The sequence below is a fragment of the Hippopotamus amphibius genome, chromosome 5 (assembly GCF_030028045.1).
Source record: "Hippopotamus amphibius kiboko isolate mHipAmp2 chromosome 5, mHipAmp2.hap2, whole genome shotgun sequence".
Taxonomy (NCBI): Eukaryota; Metazoa; Chordata; class Mammalia; order Artiodactyla; family Hippopotamidae; genus Hippopotamus; species Hippopotamus amphibius.
The window spans coordinates 32062562-32079555 of NC_080190.1; the positions used below are offsets into that span (position 1 = coordinate 32062562).

At 48.9% G+C, this 16994-nt stretch overlaps 2 protein-coding genes across 6 annotated transcripts in view; one reads left to right on the plus strand and one right to left on the minus strand.

Annotated features, from left to right (window-relative positions):
• UBTD1 (ubiquitin domain containing 1) overlaps positions 1 to 15402 on the minus strand; it is a 53058-nt gene extending 37656 nt beyond the window's left edge. The window contains exon 1 of one of the 2 annotated variants that reach the window (XM_057734508.1): positions 15270 to 15402. Coding sequence is in view for 1 of the 2 variants with exons in the window: in XM_057734507.1 (XP_057590490.1) it covers positions 13973 to 14042 (70 nt within the window). In the remaining variant the exon portion in view is untranslated. Of the gene's footprint in view, positions 1 to 13972; positions 14457 to 15269 lie in introns of those variants that run through there. The other variant, XM_057734507.1, reaches the window with a different exon arrangement.
• Positions 14888 to 16994, plus strand: part of MMS19 (MMS19 homolog, cytosolic iron-sulfur assembly component) — a 33940-nt gene continuing 31833 nt past the window's right edge. For 3 of the 4 annotated variants that reach the window (XR_009053683.1, XM_057734495.1, XM_057734496.1), the window contains exon 1: positions 14888 to 15013. Coding sequence is in view for 2 of the 4 variants with exons in the window: in XM_057734495.1 (XP_057590478.1) it covers positions 14902 to 15013 (112 nt within the window). In the remaining 2 variants the exon portion in view is untranslated. The remainder of the gene's footprint in view (positions 15014 to 16994) is intronic. The other variant, XM_057734497.1, reaches the window with a different exon arrangement.

A 16994-nucleotide genomic window follows, 5' to 3' on the forward strand; every position in this document is an offset into this window, starting at 1 on the left:
GTACCCCATGTGTAAGGAACCAGGAGAGGCTCGCTCTGACCTAAACACCCCAATTACTATTCGAGACCTTCCCTTAACCTTGTGTACATAGCCAATTTGATTCTATTACCTAAAAAATAAAAAAGAAAGAAAAGCTAGAAGAACAAACACCAAGCGGGAATGAAGATTCTCTCTGGGTGGTGGCAACATGAAGGAGATTTTCTTCTTTGGGCTTTCACATTTTTTACATAAACACACACAGCTTTTACAATAAAGAAAATTATATTACTAGCTTCTCTACAACCTGCACCCCTTACTCAAATCACTAATCCTTCTGTAAACTCTCCTCATTTACCCTTTATATCTATCTGCCCTATCCAACCTCAATCCTTCTCTAAAGTGTTTACCCATCGCCTTTGTCTCTACCTGTCTACACTGCACGATTTAGCCCTTGTCTACGTACTATCTTGCTTGAAATTGTATCACACCGCTATTTGTCTTTGCTCCTTCCCCCAGGTAGACTGCAAGCCACCATGGACGATGAGACATACATGTATAATATGTGTACACAGGAATGAGGCAGGAGATACAGAAAAGACACAGGAAATGGAGTCAGATTTCCTGGGTCAGGTACCAGCTCCACTTTGACTACGCAGGACAGACCACAGACCAGTGGCTTGACCGTTCTGAACTAGGTCCTCCAGCTGAATTCCTTATTAATGCCAATTCTCTCTCTTTTTTTTTAATGTCTTTATTTTTTTATTATACATTTTTTTACTTATTTATTTTATTTTTGGCTGTGTTGGGTCTTTGTTGCTGTGCACAGGCTTTTTCTCTAGTTGCGTTGAGTGGGGGCTACTCTTGTGGTTCACAGGCCTCTCAGTGCGGTGGCTTTTCTTGTTGTGGAGCATGGGCTCTCCGTGTGTGGGCTTCAGTAGTTGCGGCACGTGGGCTCAGTAGTTGTGGCACACGGGCTTAGTTGCTCCACAGCATGTGGGATCTTCCTGGTCTGGGGATCGAACCTGTGTCCCCTGCATCAGCAGGCAGATTCTTAACCCCTGCTCCACCAGGGAAGTCCCAATGCCAATTCTCTTCTAAAAGATAAGGATGGATTCTGAGCAAGCCTGGCATTGCTCTAAAACTTTTGGATCATTTTGCATCTAAAACTGAGGCCCCAGGCCCAGCCTACAAAAGGGGTCCCCATCAATCCACATCCAAACCAACATCGAGTGTTGAGCCAGACACATGGAGAACAGGGCCCACAGGCTGAAGTCCCTCCTTGGATACTTCCCCTGGGCCTAGGCCCCTGGCACAGATGAATGCCCAAGGAGTGGTGCTGTCAAAAGTAGCAGATTGAGCACCTCTGTCTGGGGCTGCAGGAAAATGTGCTTGACAGCCACCAATGGACCAGACATCCAGGCGCTGGATCTTCCATGGGACATGTGTCAAAGCAAGGCAGAGCTAGGCTTGGCTTCAGACAAGGGGGGTCAGCTGCAGATGAAAGGGTCCTATGTAGCTTTCCTTCTGCCTGTGGACTCCAAAGACGAGCCCATTCTGCTCCTCAGGGAGTGGGACCAAATAACAGTGCATACAGCATGTGGATGTTTCAAAAAAATTATTTGGGGCCTTATAAAAAGCCATAAGAGCAGCAAGTTTCCAATCAAATAAGGCCTCCCTTCTCCTCGCCCGTCAGCCCTGCATTGGGCCACAAACAGGAATATCACACTGGGCCAGACCCGGATGAACTGTGGGTTCTATGAACCTGATGTGAGAGCCCAGAGGGAAGAAAGGCAAACAGCAAATGGAGAAGTCGCCCTGGGGCATCAACACAGCCGTGCAGGGCATCGCCAGCTCTGCGGGCACTGTCCCCTCAGCTCACCCTGCACCCCTAATGCTGTGTGTCATGAACCTGCCCACCTGGGTGTGCCCACATGGAAATGGGTTTGGAATAAATAAAAACAGATCACAGAAGCTCAGCATTATTCAGTCCATCACACTGTGAGCTCCTCGAGGAAAGAAACTGACTCTCCATGCTGAGCCCCGCGCTAACACCATGGCCAGGACAAGGTAGATACAGTGAATATTTAGAGGCAGTTTCCCATAGCGGTTAAGATACAGGCCCCTGGGGCACAACTACTGGGATTCAAACAGCAGTTCCCCCACTTTCCTGGACAAGGGTCTTAATCTCCCTGAGCCTCAGCTTCCTCATCTGTAAAGTGGAGGTAATTATGCCTACCTCCCGCTGCTGAAAGCTGAAGACAGTGATGTCAAACACGTAACAGGGTGCCTCCTGCACATGGTAATCACCATGTAAATGAGACTGATTCAGGGAGGATGATTCCGGGAGCTGCTGTGAGGGTTCGTGAAAGGAAGTGCTTCGGCCATGTGACAGTCTATTCTGGGGGAACAGAGTGCATTGGCTAATTGAAAAAAATCAATGCCACGTGCAACATCCCATGTTACAGAGAACAGTATGGTCTGTTTAGCAGACACTGCATGGGGTGGGGCAGAGAGAGGTGGAAGGAGGGACAAACCCATGAAGGCTGTTGCAAGGCGCACTTGCTAACATACTCAGGATATGGAGTGCAAGAACTGGCAGAAGCAGACTATTTGATAGTCACAGGCGGCGATGACGTCAGTAAACCAGCTATACCTGTTTAGGGCCTGGTGAGCCCTCAGTTGAAACTGACAGGGAGGTATTGCATGGAAGGAATGCAGGGCTGAGAATTGAAAACAGTAATCTGGGATCCGAAATCTTCCATTTCTCACATGTGATCCTGGGCACAGTAGTCAGTATCACAGAGCCTCTCCCCTAATATGAGGACAACATCCCTCGCAGAGAATTAGCAGGAGGATTAGAGGAGATGTGTATGAAGTACCTACTGCAGGGCCTGCCGCACAGCTGGTATTCAATAAATAGCAGTATATAATAACTATAAAACAAATGCTTTTGAATCCAGTTGCAGGGGGCTGTGTATCAAGAGTGGAAAAGCAGCCCTGCTGTGGATGTTTATCACCAGTTTCTTGGAAGTTCATGGAGGAGGTGCCAGGCTCCAGGAAGGAAGCCCCAGCGGACCCAGACATGTTCTGCCAAGTTGAAGATGGGCCACAGCACACTGAAGGCACTCCCGAGCCTTGACCTACCAGGCAAGAAGTGTTTGTATCTGTTCCAAGAGAGCCCAGAAAAGTAGTCACTAGTTGTTACTGGAATCAGCCAGAGTATGCCGGACACTGCAAGAGATCTGTAACTAACAAGAGCTGAAGTTCTCAAGTTTTTGTGAATGATTCACATTTTTAAAAAATGAAGCTAGATTCAAGGCTATCTCTGTAATGACATCTACTCTTGCGCAGCTTGCTTCCAATTTGTTTTCCTGAATGAGTTGAGTAGAGTTATAAGAATGGTAAATAGCCAGGGTAGACAGCAGAAGCTAGGTCTTGTATATGATTTCCACTGGCCATACATCTCAACTTGGGGCGAAAAGAAGGCTGGGGACAGCTGGCTTAAATACTATTTCAAGCATGGTGATAACAATAATAACTACCATTTATTTTAATATGTCCCGGGCACCATTCTAAGGACTTTATGTGCTTTAACTCATTTGCTCCTCAAGACAACCCTACGGAGTAGGTACTGTTATCTCCATTTGACAGATAAGGAAGGTGAGGCCCCCAAATCCAAAACAACTTGCCCCAGTTACAAAGCTAATGAGCTGGAGGAGCTAGGATAATAAAATGCAAATAGATACTAAATGAATAAAACATTTGTCATAATTGTCATAATTACCTGTTACCAAAAGAAAAACTCTATCTTATAAATATCCTCTTTGAAAGACCTCAGAGTTTGCAAAAAAAAAAGAAATTCATGGGGACTTCCCTGGTGGCGCAGTGGTTAAGAAACCACCTGCCAATGCAGGGGACACAGGTTCGATCCCTGGGCCAGGAAGATCCCACATGCTGTGGAGCAACTAAGCCTGTGTGTCACAACTACTGAGCCTATGCTCTAGAGCCTGTAAGCTACAACTACTGAGCCCATGTGCCGCAACTACTTAGGCTTGAGCGCCTAAAGCCTGTGCTGCACAACAAGAGAAGCCACCACACTAAGAAGCCAGAGCACCTCAACGAAGAGTAGCCCCTGCTTGCCACTAGAGAAAGCCCACATGCAGCAACTAAGACCCAATGTAGCCAAAAATAAATAAAAATAAATAAATAATTAATTAAAAAGCCATTATAGAAATGAAATATAAAAAAAAGAAGAAGAAGAAGAAGAAGAAATTCATGGTCAGCGCTTGCTATATACTCTAAGTGCAGGGGAAGGGCCAGAGGGTGGCCAGAATCAGACTTCCCAGGTCGGGATAGGGAAGGCTCTGCTCTTCCCAAGACTCTGAGCTGAACAAGAGTCAGCAGAACACAAGTCCCCAAAGGAACAATGAACTTAGCCTCGGCTATTGTCATTAATGACCCACTGCCATTATTTGCTAAGCATCTGCTGTGTGTGAACACTGCACTGATCACTTCACACACATCATCACATTCAATCCCTGACTACTTGAAGTGGTCTACTCTTGTCCCCATTTCACAGATGCAGAAACTGAGGCTCTCTCACTGTGGTGAGAAAGCAGAGGAGCCATTGCATCCCATAGCTTCTGCCTCTCTGCCACTTATTTGTCAACAACCTTGGGCAGCTCCTAACATCCTAAGCCTCAGTATCCTCATCCATAAAACGAAAAATGATTCCTGCCCTGCCTACTTAACAGGATGGTTGTGGGGATCAAACGACACATAATATTTGAGAAAGCACTTTGAAAGCGGCAAAATGCTGAACACAGCAAGGGATCGTTAGCGTGATTAGTTACAAAGAATGACACCTGATCCGGCAAGCACTTTGCTAATGTGACTCTCTGTTGCCTCTTTTCCCTTGGGAATTTGGGGATAACTCAAAGTCTGCAGAGCCAGGGCTCTCTTTTCTTCAAGTCCCTGGCATCTGGGCATTGGGAAGTGGAGGCTCCTTCTGGGCGAAAAGGGAGGAAACAATGCTGTTTGCACTTGGCTGGAGTTTCTCTTCAGTTTCTCCAGCGGTGGAGTTTCTACTGCTCTTACCACATTCGGCCCTCAAAAAACATTCAACACACATTTACTGAGCACCTGCTGTGTGCCAAGTACTAGATCCATGATGATGGACTCATGGGACTCCTAGATATAGCCTGGGGGCCAGGAAATGAAAGGAGGAGGGGACAGCAAGGGGAAGGGAGCTGAGTGACTCCAGTCCTTGGAGCTTTGCAGACTTCACAGCCACCTCCCAGATTCTTTCCATGGGGATGGGGGGAGGTAGCACAACGGAATGAGCTCGGAGCACTGAAATTCGAGTCAAAGGACTTAAACTGAGTTCCAGCTCTGCCTCCTGCTCAGCCTCGTGACCACCAGAAATCAATTTACATTCTGGACCTTCCTGGCACATGGTACACACCCAGCAAAGGTGAGCTGTTGCTAACTGCATCTCTATGAGCCCTTAAAAACAACAAAATTCCCAGTCCACAGGCTCACCTCTAAGATCCAGGCTGCCTGGTAAATGGCTGGCTGCCTAGGTTTGGGCTCTAGTGCCACCCTCCCAGAGGAGACAGGCACAAATGAGGAGCCAGCCCGTTCCCGTACTCCCCTCACCCCATACCCTGCAGAAGGTGCTCCAGCCTTTTTCCTGACAGGTTCCCCTTTCTGAGGGCAATAAGGGACACAAACTGAGGTGCTGGGGCTGGTCAGAGGTGTGGTGGCACACGGAGCTCAGTCCACCTTCCCTGCGGGCTCAGAAAGCAGGGAGATCTCGTCCCCCACAGCTTAGAGAGAAGCACACGGCCTGGAGCAGCTGACAAGCTCACCAGCATGCCATGTCGCTATAATACTCCCTGCCTTTTACCCACCCCGAGTGCTCCCATCTGAACCATAGTCCTGCATCTCTTGTGCAAAAGGGAGTGCTCAATACGAGTAAGACAGCATTAACATTCTTTGGGAGCCACATGAATGATAACAACGTAGAACTGCTTGGCTTAACTGGAAGCCACTATCCATCCACCCAGCCATAAACCACATTATTAGAAACCCAGAAGCAAGCCAGAAAAGATGTCATAGAATCTACCCGCCCAAGCTCCTGGACTTCCCTCTCTGGAGGGCACCTCAGGCTTCACCTTGAGCCCATCTAGTCTCATCTCTAGGTACGATTCTAACAATCTCAGCTTATATGTTTCCCCAGGAAATTGGAGGGGCTGCTATTTGAGCCCGGTAGACAGGATTTCAGAAGTGACCACTATGATGAGATGCCACTGCACACGCACTGGGATGGCTATTATCAAAAGGACAGAAAATAGTGTCACTGGGGGCACAGTGGTTACGAATCCACCTGCCAATGCAGGGGACACGGGTTTGAGCCCTGGTCTTGGAAGATCCCACATGCCGAGGAGCAACTAAGCCCATGAGACACAACTATAAAGCCTGTGCTCTAGAGCCCGCAAGCCACAACTACTGAGCCCGAGTACTACAACTGCTGAAGCCTGAGCGCCTAGAGCCCATGCTCCACAACAAGAGAAGCCACCGCACTGAGAAGTCTGCACACCACAACCAAGGGTAGACCCTGCTGGCCACAACTAGAGAAAGCCCGCATGCAGCAAGGAAGACCCAACACAGCCAAAATTTTTTTTTAAATTAAAAAAAAAAAAAAAGAAGAAAAGAAGTATTGGTTAGGATGTGGAGAAACTGGAACACTTGTACACTGTTGGTGGAAATGTAAAATGGTGCAGCCAGTGAGGAAAATAGTATGGCGGTTCCTCAAAACATTAAACCCAGAATTAACATGTGGTCCAGCAATTCCGCTTCTAGATATATGCACAAAAGAACTGAAAGCAGGGACTCGAACAGATATTTGTACACCCATGTTCATAGCAGCATTATTCACAATAGCCAAAAGGTGAAAGCAACCCAAGTGTCCATTAACAGATGAATGGATAACCAAAATGTGGTACAGACATACAATAGAATTGTCCTAAAAAGCAAGGGAAGTGACGTGGATGAACCTTGCAGATATTATGCTAAGTGAAATAAACCTGACACAAAAGGACTAATATGGCATAATTCCACTTCAATGTGGTACCCAGAGTAGTCAAATTCACAGAGACAGAAAGTAGAATGGTGGTTGCCAGGGGCTGGGGAAGGGGAGAATGGGGAGTCTGAGTTTAACAGGTACAGATTTTCAGCTGGGGAAGATGAAAACGCTGCGAAGATGGATGGTGGTGACTGCTGCACAACAATGTGAATACACTTAATGCTACAGAACTGTACAATTAAAAGCTGTGGAAATGACACATTTTATGTTGTGTATATTTAACCACAATTTTTTCAATGAGGAAAAAAAAGTGACACTGACTACCAGGGAGAAGACAGAGCAGCAATTATAGATGGAAACATGAACCCCAAAAGCACAGCAGCCGGGAGCCATTTAGTTTGGGACCCACGCCGTAGGGTCTCAGAAGCCTGGGGGCCTCACGCTCTCACGAGCACAGTAACTGATCAGGCAGGACCTGCTGTTCTCATTCAGAGCCCAGAACAGGGTTCAAGAGCCTCCCACACCTACATTGCTTGGGACCTGGAGGCAGGCCACTGTGTAATGGGCTCTCCCTCAGCAACTTACCTTCCACCTGCCACCAATTCACCCCTACCTTCTTTCAGAGATAAAGGCTTTTTGAGAGAAAGAGGCTTCTGTGGTCCCTACCTCCACCAAGCAGGTGCTTTGTACATACAGGTACGAACTCAACACCCCCAAGTTGCCAAGGGGAGGTTATTCACACTCAGTATACTTTGCTTGGAAGCAGATCATCCGTTTCAGAAAGATTCCCATCCAAAAATAGTTTTTAAACATTTCTTTTATAGTTTTGCTCTTTAAAAAAGAGTAAGCTTCAATGATGTGGGGAAAATCACTGGCTATGGTTTTTGTGTGTAAAAATCCTGTAGCTTTGAATAATAGGAACTTCATAAGTTCACAAAGTCGCTTTTCATCCAGGATCTCACTTGATTCTTACAATCTCTCTGGGAGGTGAGCATGGCAGCAGTCATACCATTGTACAAATGGGGAAACTGAGGCTCAAAGAGATCTAGAGGCCTGTCCAAAGTTGCACACATATCTAAGAAGGAGCAGAGAGCCAAGGCCTTATTTCCCTTCAAGGATACATGACACTCTGGGCTACCTCATATTTGAGCAGACCATTTAGCCATGACAATAATTTTAAAAACAATGTTAATTGTATCCCCAGCATCTCTCTCTGAAGGAAACTGGAAATAACATCACCTTTTTTTTTTTTAAAGAGATGATCAACTGAGCAAAAAACAAATGACTTGTCCAGGATCACCATTCAAGAAAGTGGCAAAGAGACTAGAACCCCTCCCATTCAATACACTTGACCTTGCCCACAATTTCTTGACCTTAGCATACTCAAAACTTAAAGGAGCCTATGCAGTTTTTATATAGGTTGCAACATATTTCTGTGAACTTGGCAGGGAGTAGAAATACCTTTATTCTCTTTTTAATAGCTGGAAAAGAAAAAGAGGTTAAAGAAATTCTTTAAGTTCCTTTTCAGCTCTAAAATTCTATGATTCTAAAAATTCCCCAGCAAGTCAGTTCGACAGGTAGAGAAGCCTGGAATGCACATCACCGCCTTCTTGCCTCACACTCTATCAGACCATCCCACCACCACCCCTTGAGTTAATGACCATAAACCATGTGTGCCTGGGAGAAGGGTCCACGCCCACATAGATGCACACATAAAATGACAAGAAAGTGCTACTGCTTGGTTGGGACCCTAGTAAGGGGTTTCACTCCGTCCTCCTGCTTCAGCCCCAGTATCTCCTAGCAAGAGGATCCCAAACCACAGGGAATTATATCCCAGGTATTTGAGACCTTACCCAGGCCTGGGGCAAGAGAGAAGCCAGTACCAGGAACAGAACACCACTTCGAGGTTGCAGTTAAATCTGTTCATTAGGATATACCCACCCACCTAACCCCCACCTAAGACGAGACAGTAATCAGGGCTGCTCACTCCTGCTCTTCTACAGACCTTACCAACTCTATTTTACACACTAACTTCATCCAAGAAATATTTCTTAGGCACCTACTGCATGCCAGGCACTGCTCTAGGAGCCATGGAATGAACAAATAAAAACCTCAGATTGCACGCAGTAGGGGAGATAGCCAATGTCAGGTGGTGGTAAGTGCCAGGGAGAAAAATAAAATAGGGAAAAGGTGGTAGATAATGCTGAGAGCAGGTAGTGGAGTGAAGGGGATCAATTTTAAAAAGGATGGCCTGGGAGGGCTTAACTGACAAGAAGTGAGGAGGCGTGGAGAGAGGGGGACCCACTGAGATATCCGGGGGTGGAACAGGGGATGAAGAGCACGAGATGGCTGAGGAAAGGCAAGGGGGTGAAAATCCTATCGTGTCTTGCAGGCTAACACAAGGACTCAGTGAGACGGGGAGCAACGGAGTAACCAAATCTGACTTCCAGTTTACAGCATCTCTCTGGCTGCTGTGATGAAAACAGTCTGTCGGGAGACAAGGGAGGAAGCAGGAAGGTCAGTTAAAAGGACGATGGTAGCTTAGACCAGGGTGAAAGTGGTGAAGACGGTGAAGTTCTGTATATATTTAAGGTAAAGCCAACAGGACCTACTGAGTCAGTGGATATGGGATTGAGAGAAAGGGAGGAGTCAGGCTTGTTAGAGTTTTAGGGGCCTGAACAACTGGAAGGATGAAATCACCATTAGCTGAGATGGTAAAGACTTTGAGAGGACATGGAGTGGGGGGGTGGGGGGTTCATTCTGTTTCGGACATGGTAAACTAGAAGCCTTTTAGGCATCGGATGTGTTGAGCAGGCAGCAGAATATACAAGGCTGGAAGAGTTGGAGAGACTGGCTGAAATTACCTATGTGGGGTCACCGGCATATATAACGATACATAATTGTATGTATTATCATATAGGATTCCCACGTGTGATTACACACTTTGTATTTTACTGTCTGCACCTCCCACCCCCAACTGTAAGCTCCATGTGGCTAAGGACCATGCCTGTTCACAGCCAGCAAGGTGCCTGGCACTCAGTAAATATTTACTGAGCAAATGGAGAAGTTGCCCAATTACTCCCTCAAGAATAGCCACGGCAGCCCACACAATGAGAAGTAGGCTCTCTTGCAACCACAGTGCCAAGCCCAGCCAGCCCAAAACAGGGCCCTGGGTCTGTCTACCCCGAGCTTGAGATTCCAGAACGTAAGTGGATACACTTGGCACTGCACAGATATCTGGGTTTCAGCCCTGCCACATTCTCAAAGGGTGGAGTTGGGCAAGAGACCTGCCTGTTCTACCACCTCTATTTCTCCCCAGGATGAGCAGAGATACCGGATCGATCCAGGGTATATGCACGGGTTGGTGGGAGCCCCCAAAGGAGTAATTCCCCATGTATTCTCGGAAGCATGCAAAGACCACCCAACACCTGAAGGGGAGAACACAGACTTACTGGGAATGTATTAAGAGTAATAGGTTAGGGGCGGGGAGGGTAGGGGGGACTCGAGGGGGGGGGAGTCAAGGAAGGGAGGGAATACGGGGATATGTGTATAAAAACAGATGATTGAACCTGGTGTACCCCCCAAAAAATAAAAAAAAATTAAAAAAAAAAAAAAAAGAGTAATAGGTTAAAAAAAAAAAAAAAAAGAGGGACAACCACAGATCTTGATGAGATGAGAGGACCGCCTAATCCTTCTAGCGATTGCAAGACTCCCTGACCAGTGGGCATTGTGTCTCTGCTTCACCCATCATGTGACTAGGAAGATAGAACTAAGGCCAAAGAGTGACATAACAAGGCATAAGATTTCAGTTCATTAACTTTCCAGTTTAGAACAGCTGCCTTTGTGAAGATGATAAAAACAGCTCTAATGATCTGGTATCATCCTCTCCCTTCCTGAGATACTTAAAGTGTGACCCAGAGAGGGTAGGTGACTCGCCCAGGGTTACCCAGCTGCAGGCCCAGGACTAGAAGTTAGGTTTTAGCTCTCTGTTGAGGGTTTCTTTCCACTACAGCAGTGGAGAAGGAAAGACAAGAGTTACAGAGGGAGCCAGGGGGAGTTTTAGGTATTAGTCTTACAACATAAAACTATGTCCTTGTCAAAGAGTAAACTGCGGATGTCACAGGAATGTCAGGTGCATGCTATGAAGTTAAGAAAGATTCCTTCCCTTATACCAAACTTGTCATTCTCCAGAGTTCCCCTTGGCTTTGGACTTTATGAATAAAGTTATTCATAGTAGGACCCACCTACACCACGAAGCTTGTGGAATCTTAGTTCCCCGACTGGGGACTGAACCCCGGCCACAGCAGTGGAAAAGCTGAGTCCTAATCAATGGACCGCCAGGGAATTCCCATGTAAACTTTTTAAAATCAACAAATATTGAGTGCTTCCTCTGTACAAATCATTGTGCTAAGTGCCTAGTGTGTGTATACTATTTGAGTGAGTGAGAGAGACAGACAGACAGACAGACAGACAGACAGACACACACACACACACACACACACACACACACACACACACACACACGGTCTCCAAGGCTTGCAATGCAGTTGCTGATATAAGACTGTAACATCAAAGAAATGACTAATAATATGGAGTAGGTAATTGTTAAGTAAGTGGCATAATGTGACTGCAGGAGTTCTCAGAAAGCAATCATGTCTGCTGTGGGGTGGGGGGATTTGTCAGGCAAGGTGCTTCTAGAAAGATAAGGGATTTGAGGTGGACCTTGAAGAGAAGAAAGGCTCTTGATAAGAAGGGGGAAATGGTATGAGCAAACACAGGTGAGCTTAATGTCAAGGAACAGAAAGAAATCGTTCCTTAAAAGGAAGGACTGGACCAGACTTGAACAGCCTTGAAAGTTAAAGTTCTTGTAGGAGTGGGAGGGGCGGAAAGATTTCTGAACGTAGAACTTACAGGGTTCGGAACAGGTTAATTTAACAAATGTCTTCTGTGACACTACCATGTGCAGGCATTGGATGAATAACTGAAGACGTACTTGCCTTTGGTGGGGAACTAACTTCAGTCTGGGAGATGAGTTGGCCTCGAGGTGACAAGGTGCAGGTTTATAAAGGCCTGCTGAAGGAAGAACCAGCAGGTCCCAGCGAGTGACTCCTCCAGGACATGGAGGCAAAGGAAGAGAGCAGAGAGAGTTCTTCAAAGTATAAATTTAGGCAGCTGGAAGAATGGAAGAGTAAAGGGAAGCTAGTTGAGGGCGAGAGATGCAGAGCTGGTTTTAGAAGTGCTGAATCTGAGTTTAACCGCATCAGTGTCCAGTGGGCATTTAGATATATGAGTCTGGGGTTGGCGAAGCAATAGCTGAAGATACAGCATAGGGGCCTTCCCAATGGACAAAGAGTTATGGGCTAAGATTCCTCTGGAAGGAAGCATGATGAAAGAAAAAACCAGAATGTCAAACTGAACCATGGTGTCCCACACTAGGAGGTGATGGTGGGCAGGAGTGATCAGAGAAAAAACCCAGATAGTCTAATGCCAAGGAGGGAAAAGTTGGGGGGGGGGGTTCCTAATGGGAGAGTGTTGTCAACAGTAAAAAATGTGCAAATCAATTACGTGGACTGAACACATAAATAATAAGTATTTGTTTAATAAATGAATGAATGAAAGGAAAAAGCCCTTGGACTTGAGAATCAACTTTCCTCAGTCAGAAAAATGGCCAGGGTTGCCCTCAGACAAGAGAATTTCAATGCTAAATTTTACACCGTCTTCCCTATAAAAACATGTTGCTTCTTGAACAAGTCATCCTGTCTACCACACAGACATCCTTCCCTGCTTCCCCCATGTTTCCCCTCATCTTCTTTCCCAGTTTCCGAAACTCAAGCAACACAAACTTTCAGTGTCAAAGGAGACAGGAATCTCCAACTAGAGTTTCTACTTCACTAACAACTCTGCCTGTGGCTTCTCTTACATAAAGGAATATGTGGCAATCGACTGGGAATAAGAGACTGCGTTCTAGCCCCAGCGGTACTACTAACTAGCTGTGTGGCTGGGGACAAGTTGCTCAACCTCTCTGGATCTGGGCTTTTAATAGACAAGAGGAGGTAGGTCTCCCTGGACTCTAGACAAGTTTCGAAGGTCTCTCTCAGCTCTAAAGTCTGCAATTTTATCATTCTCAGAAGGTCCTTGCAACACCCTCAGAGAAGGAAGTGAAGTGAGTACAAAACCCGGGGAAACGACCGCCAGACCTCTTACCCAGGCGAAGCGCCAGGATAGGAGGAGTGTACCCAGAAAGTGAGAAGGCGCTGCCGGCCCTCGCGGATCACCAGCAAGCAGATCCCATTCCCAAGGCTGGGAAGGATCCCAACAACCCGAGCGCGATTCCCACCCCGCACCCCACCTTTCCTAGACTCCCAGACGGCCGGGAGGCTCTAAAAAGCCCTGCGGGAAAAATAAAGATTTCTTTCCCAGAGTCCTGCGCTGCTTTTGCGAGTCGGATTCCGGCAGACACGATCTGCAGCCCGATAATGACACAGTCTTCGGAAGGAGGGACTTCTCTCTTCGCTCGCTCCGAGTTCTGGGGACGCCTGGCCGCCCGCGCCGTGCCTCGACGGGCGGGCGTCCGACCCCGGCCCCGCGGCCAGGCCAGCGGCGCCCCCGCCCGGGGCCCTCCTCCCCTCCTCCGGCCCAGCTGCGGTCTGCAAACATTTCCTGCCCCCGCCCCCACCACCACCACCACCCGGAGCTTCCCAGTTGGAGCGAGTTGGGCTCGCAGCCGGGGCAGCGCTTGCGGTGGCCCCAGCTCGGCTCCCCCGGCCCCCGTCTGGCTAGGCAGCAACCATCGGGGAAACCCAGGCGCCAGGAGCCGTGGTAGGTCGCTCAGGAAGCCCAGGTCTCGGGCAAAAAGGAGGACAACTGGCGGGGCGCCGGCGACCCTGCTCTCCTCCCCGTGGTTACCTGCTCGCTTGCGGGGGTGTCCCGGGGCGGTCGGCCTCTGCCGGCGCTGTCTCCCCACGCAGTTGCCCATGCTGGCTCCTCAGCCGGGCCCCATGCACCAGAGGCAGCGGGCTGGTCGGCTGCTCCGCGCTCCTGCCCCGGACGGCGGCGTCCCGGGTCAACGGCTGCTGCCGCCCGGCATCGGTCGCTCGCTGATCTCCCCCGGGGGCGCGCTCTACCCCGGCACCAGCTTCGCCACAAACTTTGCGGGCGAGGGGAGAGAGGGAGGTGTCCGGCTCCCCAGCACAGTCCCAGGTGGCCGGGCCAGGGGGGCCCGCGACGGTGCCCGGCCGAAGACCAGCTCCGCTGGAGGGGCGGAGAGAGGGGGCGGGCACCGCCGCAGCTACTCCCGGCTTGCTCGGGGCTCCCAGCTGGGGCCGGCCCCCCGGAGCCTGTCACTCACCTGCCTAACCCCGCCCCAGCCCGGCCCCGCTCCCTGCCGCCTGCTTGCGGTGCCCGCGCCGCCGACACCGCCCGCCCCAGGTGCGCATGTGACCGGCGGCACCGCCCCCTCGGGCCGGGCCTGGTTTTCTCATTGGCTTCCCCCAGGATGCGTACCGCCCCTCGGCCCCACCCAGCCAGGTGACCGCCCCGCCGCCCGTCTCCCGGGGAGCTGGGCCGGGAATTATTCGCCCTCAATGGCCCCCGGCTGCGTGCCCAGCAGCCGCCTTCCCTCCCTGAGCCACCGCCCCGACTCCAGGCCCCGCCTCTTAGGGAGGGACCGTCCCCATCCCTCCCTGGAACGGCCTGGCCTGGAGCCGGCAGGCACGTGATCCAGGGGCGCCCCGCCCCTCAGCCTTCGCCAGGCGATTGGCTCAGGAGGCGCGTGCGCTGAGAGGCCCGTCCCGTGCCACCGCCCACTTCCCCTCCCACGGTCTCCAGCTCGCGTCATGGCCGCCGCCGCCGCTCTGGAGGCGGTGGCGCCTACGGGCACCCTGTGGGGCCTCGTGCAAGACTTCGTCATGGGTCAGCAGGAGGGCCCCGCTGACCAAGTGGCTGCAGGTACGGCAGACGGCGCCGCACGGCTTCCGCTTGGGGGCCTCCAGGAGGGAGCGGCCTCAGCACAGGCGCCGGGCGGGAAGGGAGAGAGGGGCAGCGGTGACTTTGAGAGATTGGACCGGGGCTGGTTGTGAGCACCGTGTGCTTAAGAGCCGTAGCAAGTTACGAGTAGCTTGCAGTCTTCCTTAAAACGCCCTTAGGCCCCTCCTCTCGGGTCACAGCCACCCTGTGCAGCGGTCGGGGTTAGGAGAATCATTACCATTTCACAGATGAGGAAACTGAGGCCCAGCGAGGGCAAAAGACTCGCCGATCAGGCCGGTGTGGGAGCTGGGAGTCGGACCCAGGTCCTCCAGTTAAGAATCAGGGGCTTGCGCCGCAAAAGCACGTTGTTTCTGGGAAGTTGAGGTGACAAGAAGCATCTTCAGCGGTATCAGCTCCAGTCGCGTGGCATGTTGGGAGTGGCTGGGCGGCCCGATATCTGACTGGCTGTAATTGGGGAGAGGAGGAGAGAGCAGTCTAGGGGGAGTGAGAGATATTCTTCGTATCCTCCTTAAGGCTGTCCCTCCGTTTCTTGGTAAAGTTCTTGATTAGTTTGCTTTGTGACTTTTTAACGTGGTGTTTGTTTTTATCTTTTCCCCAGAACTCCACTTTCCTGCATTTGATCAGTTTAGGGATCTCTTATTTCCGACAGCTTATCTAAGATTTGAGTAAAACAAATTACAGATTGCCTTGGAATTCTGAGACTTCCCTATTTTAGAAAAAAAAAAATCTACTGAATGTTAGGAGGCCTTCAGACCTTGTGTGTCAGTAATAGAATACAAAATACTCTTGTCAGTACAGATGACTTTTGTCTTTATTTTGGAAGTTTTTCATGTTTGGAGAGAAGTAAAGGATACATTTCTCTTGAAAATTGAACATTCACTTTTAGAATATGTGAGAAATGAATAAAGTGCATCTGCCAGAAGTATAATACTTTGATCCTTAGCAATATTCCACTTTCATTCAATCCTTCCACCATTATTGAACACATTATTCTTCAAACACGATGCGAAGTAATAGGAATATAAGTACAAATTAGGCTACATCTGTGCCTGCCGGAGACGTATAATTTAGTGAGAACGACTACTATGCAAACAGCTAGTACAGTACACCATGAAAAGAGCTGTAAGAGGTGTGTGCAAGGGTGACATGGAAGTTCAAGGAGGAAACAAATGCCTGATGCGGCCATTCCACTAAGCTTAACTTCTTAGGGCTTTGTGCAGTACATTGTGTTGTCAGTACTTATAATTCACAACTACAGTGTTTTATTATGAAAAATTTTAAACATACAGCAAAGTCTAATTTTTTCTTAAGAACCACACACACTCACCACCTAGATTCTGCCATTAACATTTTAATGTAACTTGCTTTATCCTGTATCTATCCGTTATTTATGTATTTATCTATTTATAAAGAACTTTATTATTTTTTGTCTGTGTTGGGTGTTTGTTGCTGCACGCAGGCTTTCTCTAGTTGCGGCAAGCGGGGGCTACTCTTCATTGTGGTGTGCGAGCTTCTCATTGCGGTGGCTTCTCATGTTGCAGAGCATGGGCTCTAGGCGCGAGGGCTTCAGTAGTTGCAGCATGGGGTCTCAGTAGTTGTGGCACTTGGGCTCTAGAGCGCAGGCTCAGTAGTTGTGGCGCACCGGCTTAGTTCTTCCGAGGCATGTGGGATCTTCCTGGAGCAGAGATCGAACCCATGTCCACTGCATTGGCAGACATATTCTTTTTTTTTTTAATAAATTTAATTATGTATTTATTTTATTGGCTATGTTGGGTTTTCGTTGCTACCCAGGGGCTTTCTCTAGTTGCCGAGAGTGGAGGCTACTCTTCACTGTGGTGCATGGGCTTAGTTGCTCCACAGCATGTGGTATCTTCCTGGGGCAGGGATCGAACCCATGTCCTCTGCATTTGCAGGCAGATTCTTAACCACTGTGCCACCTAGG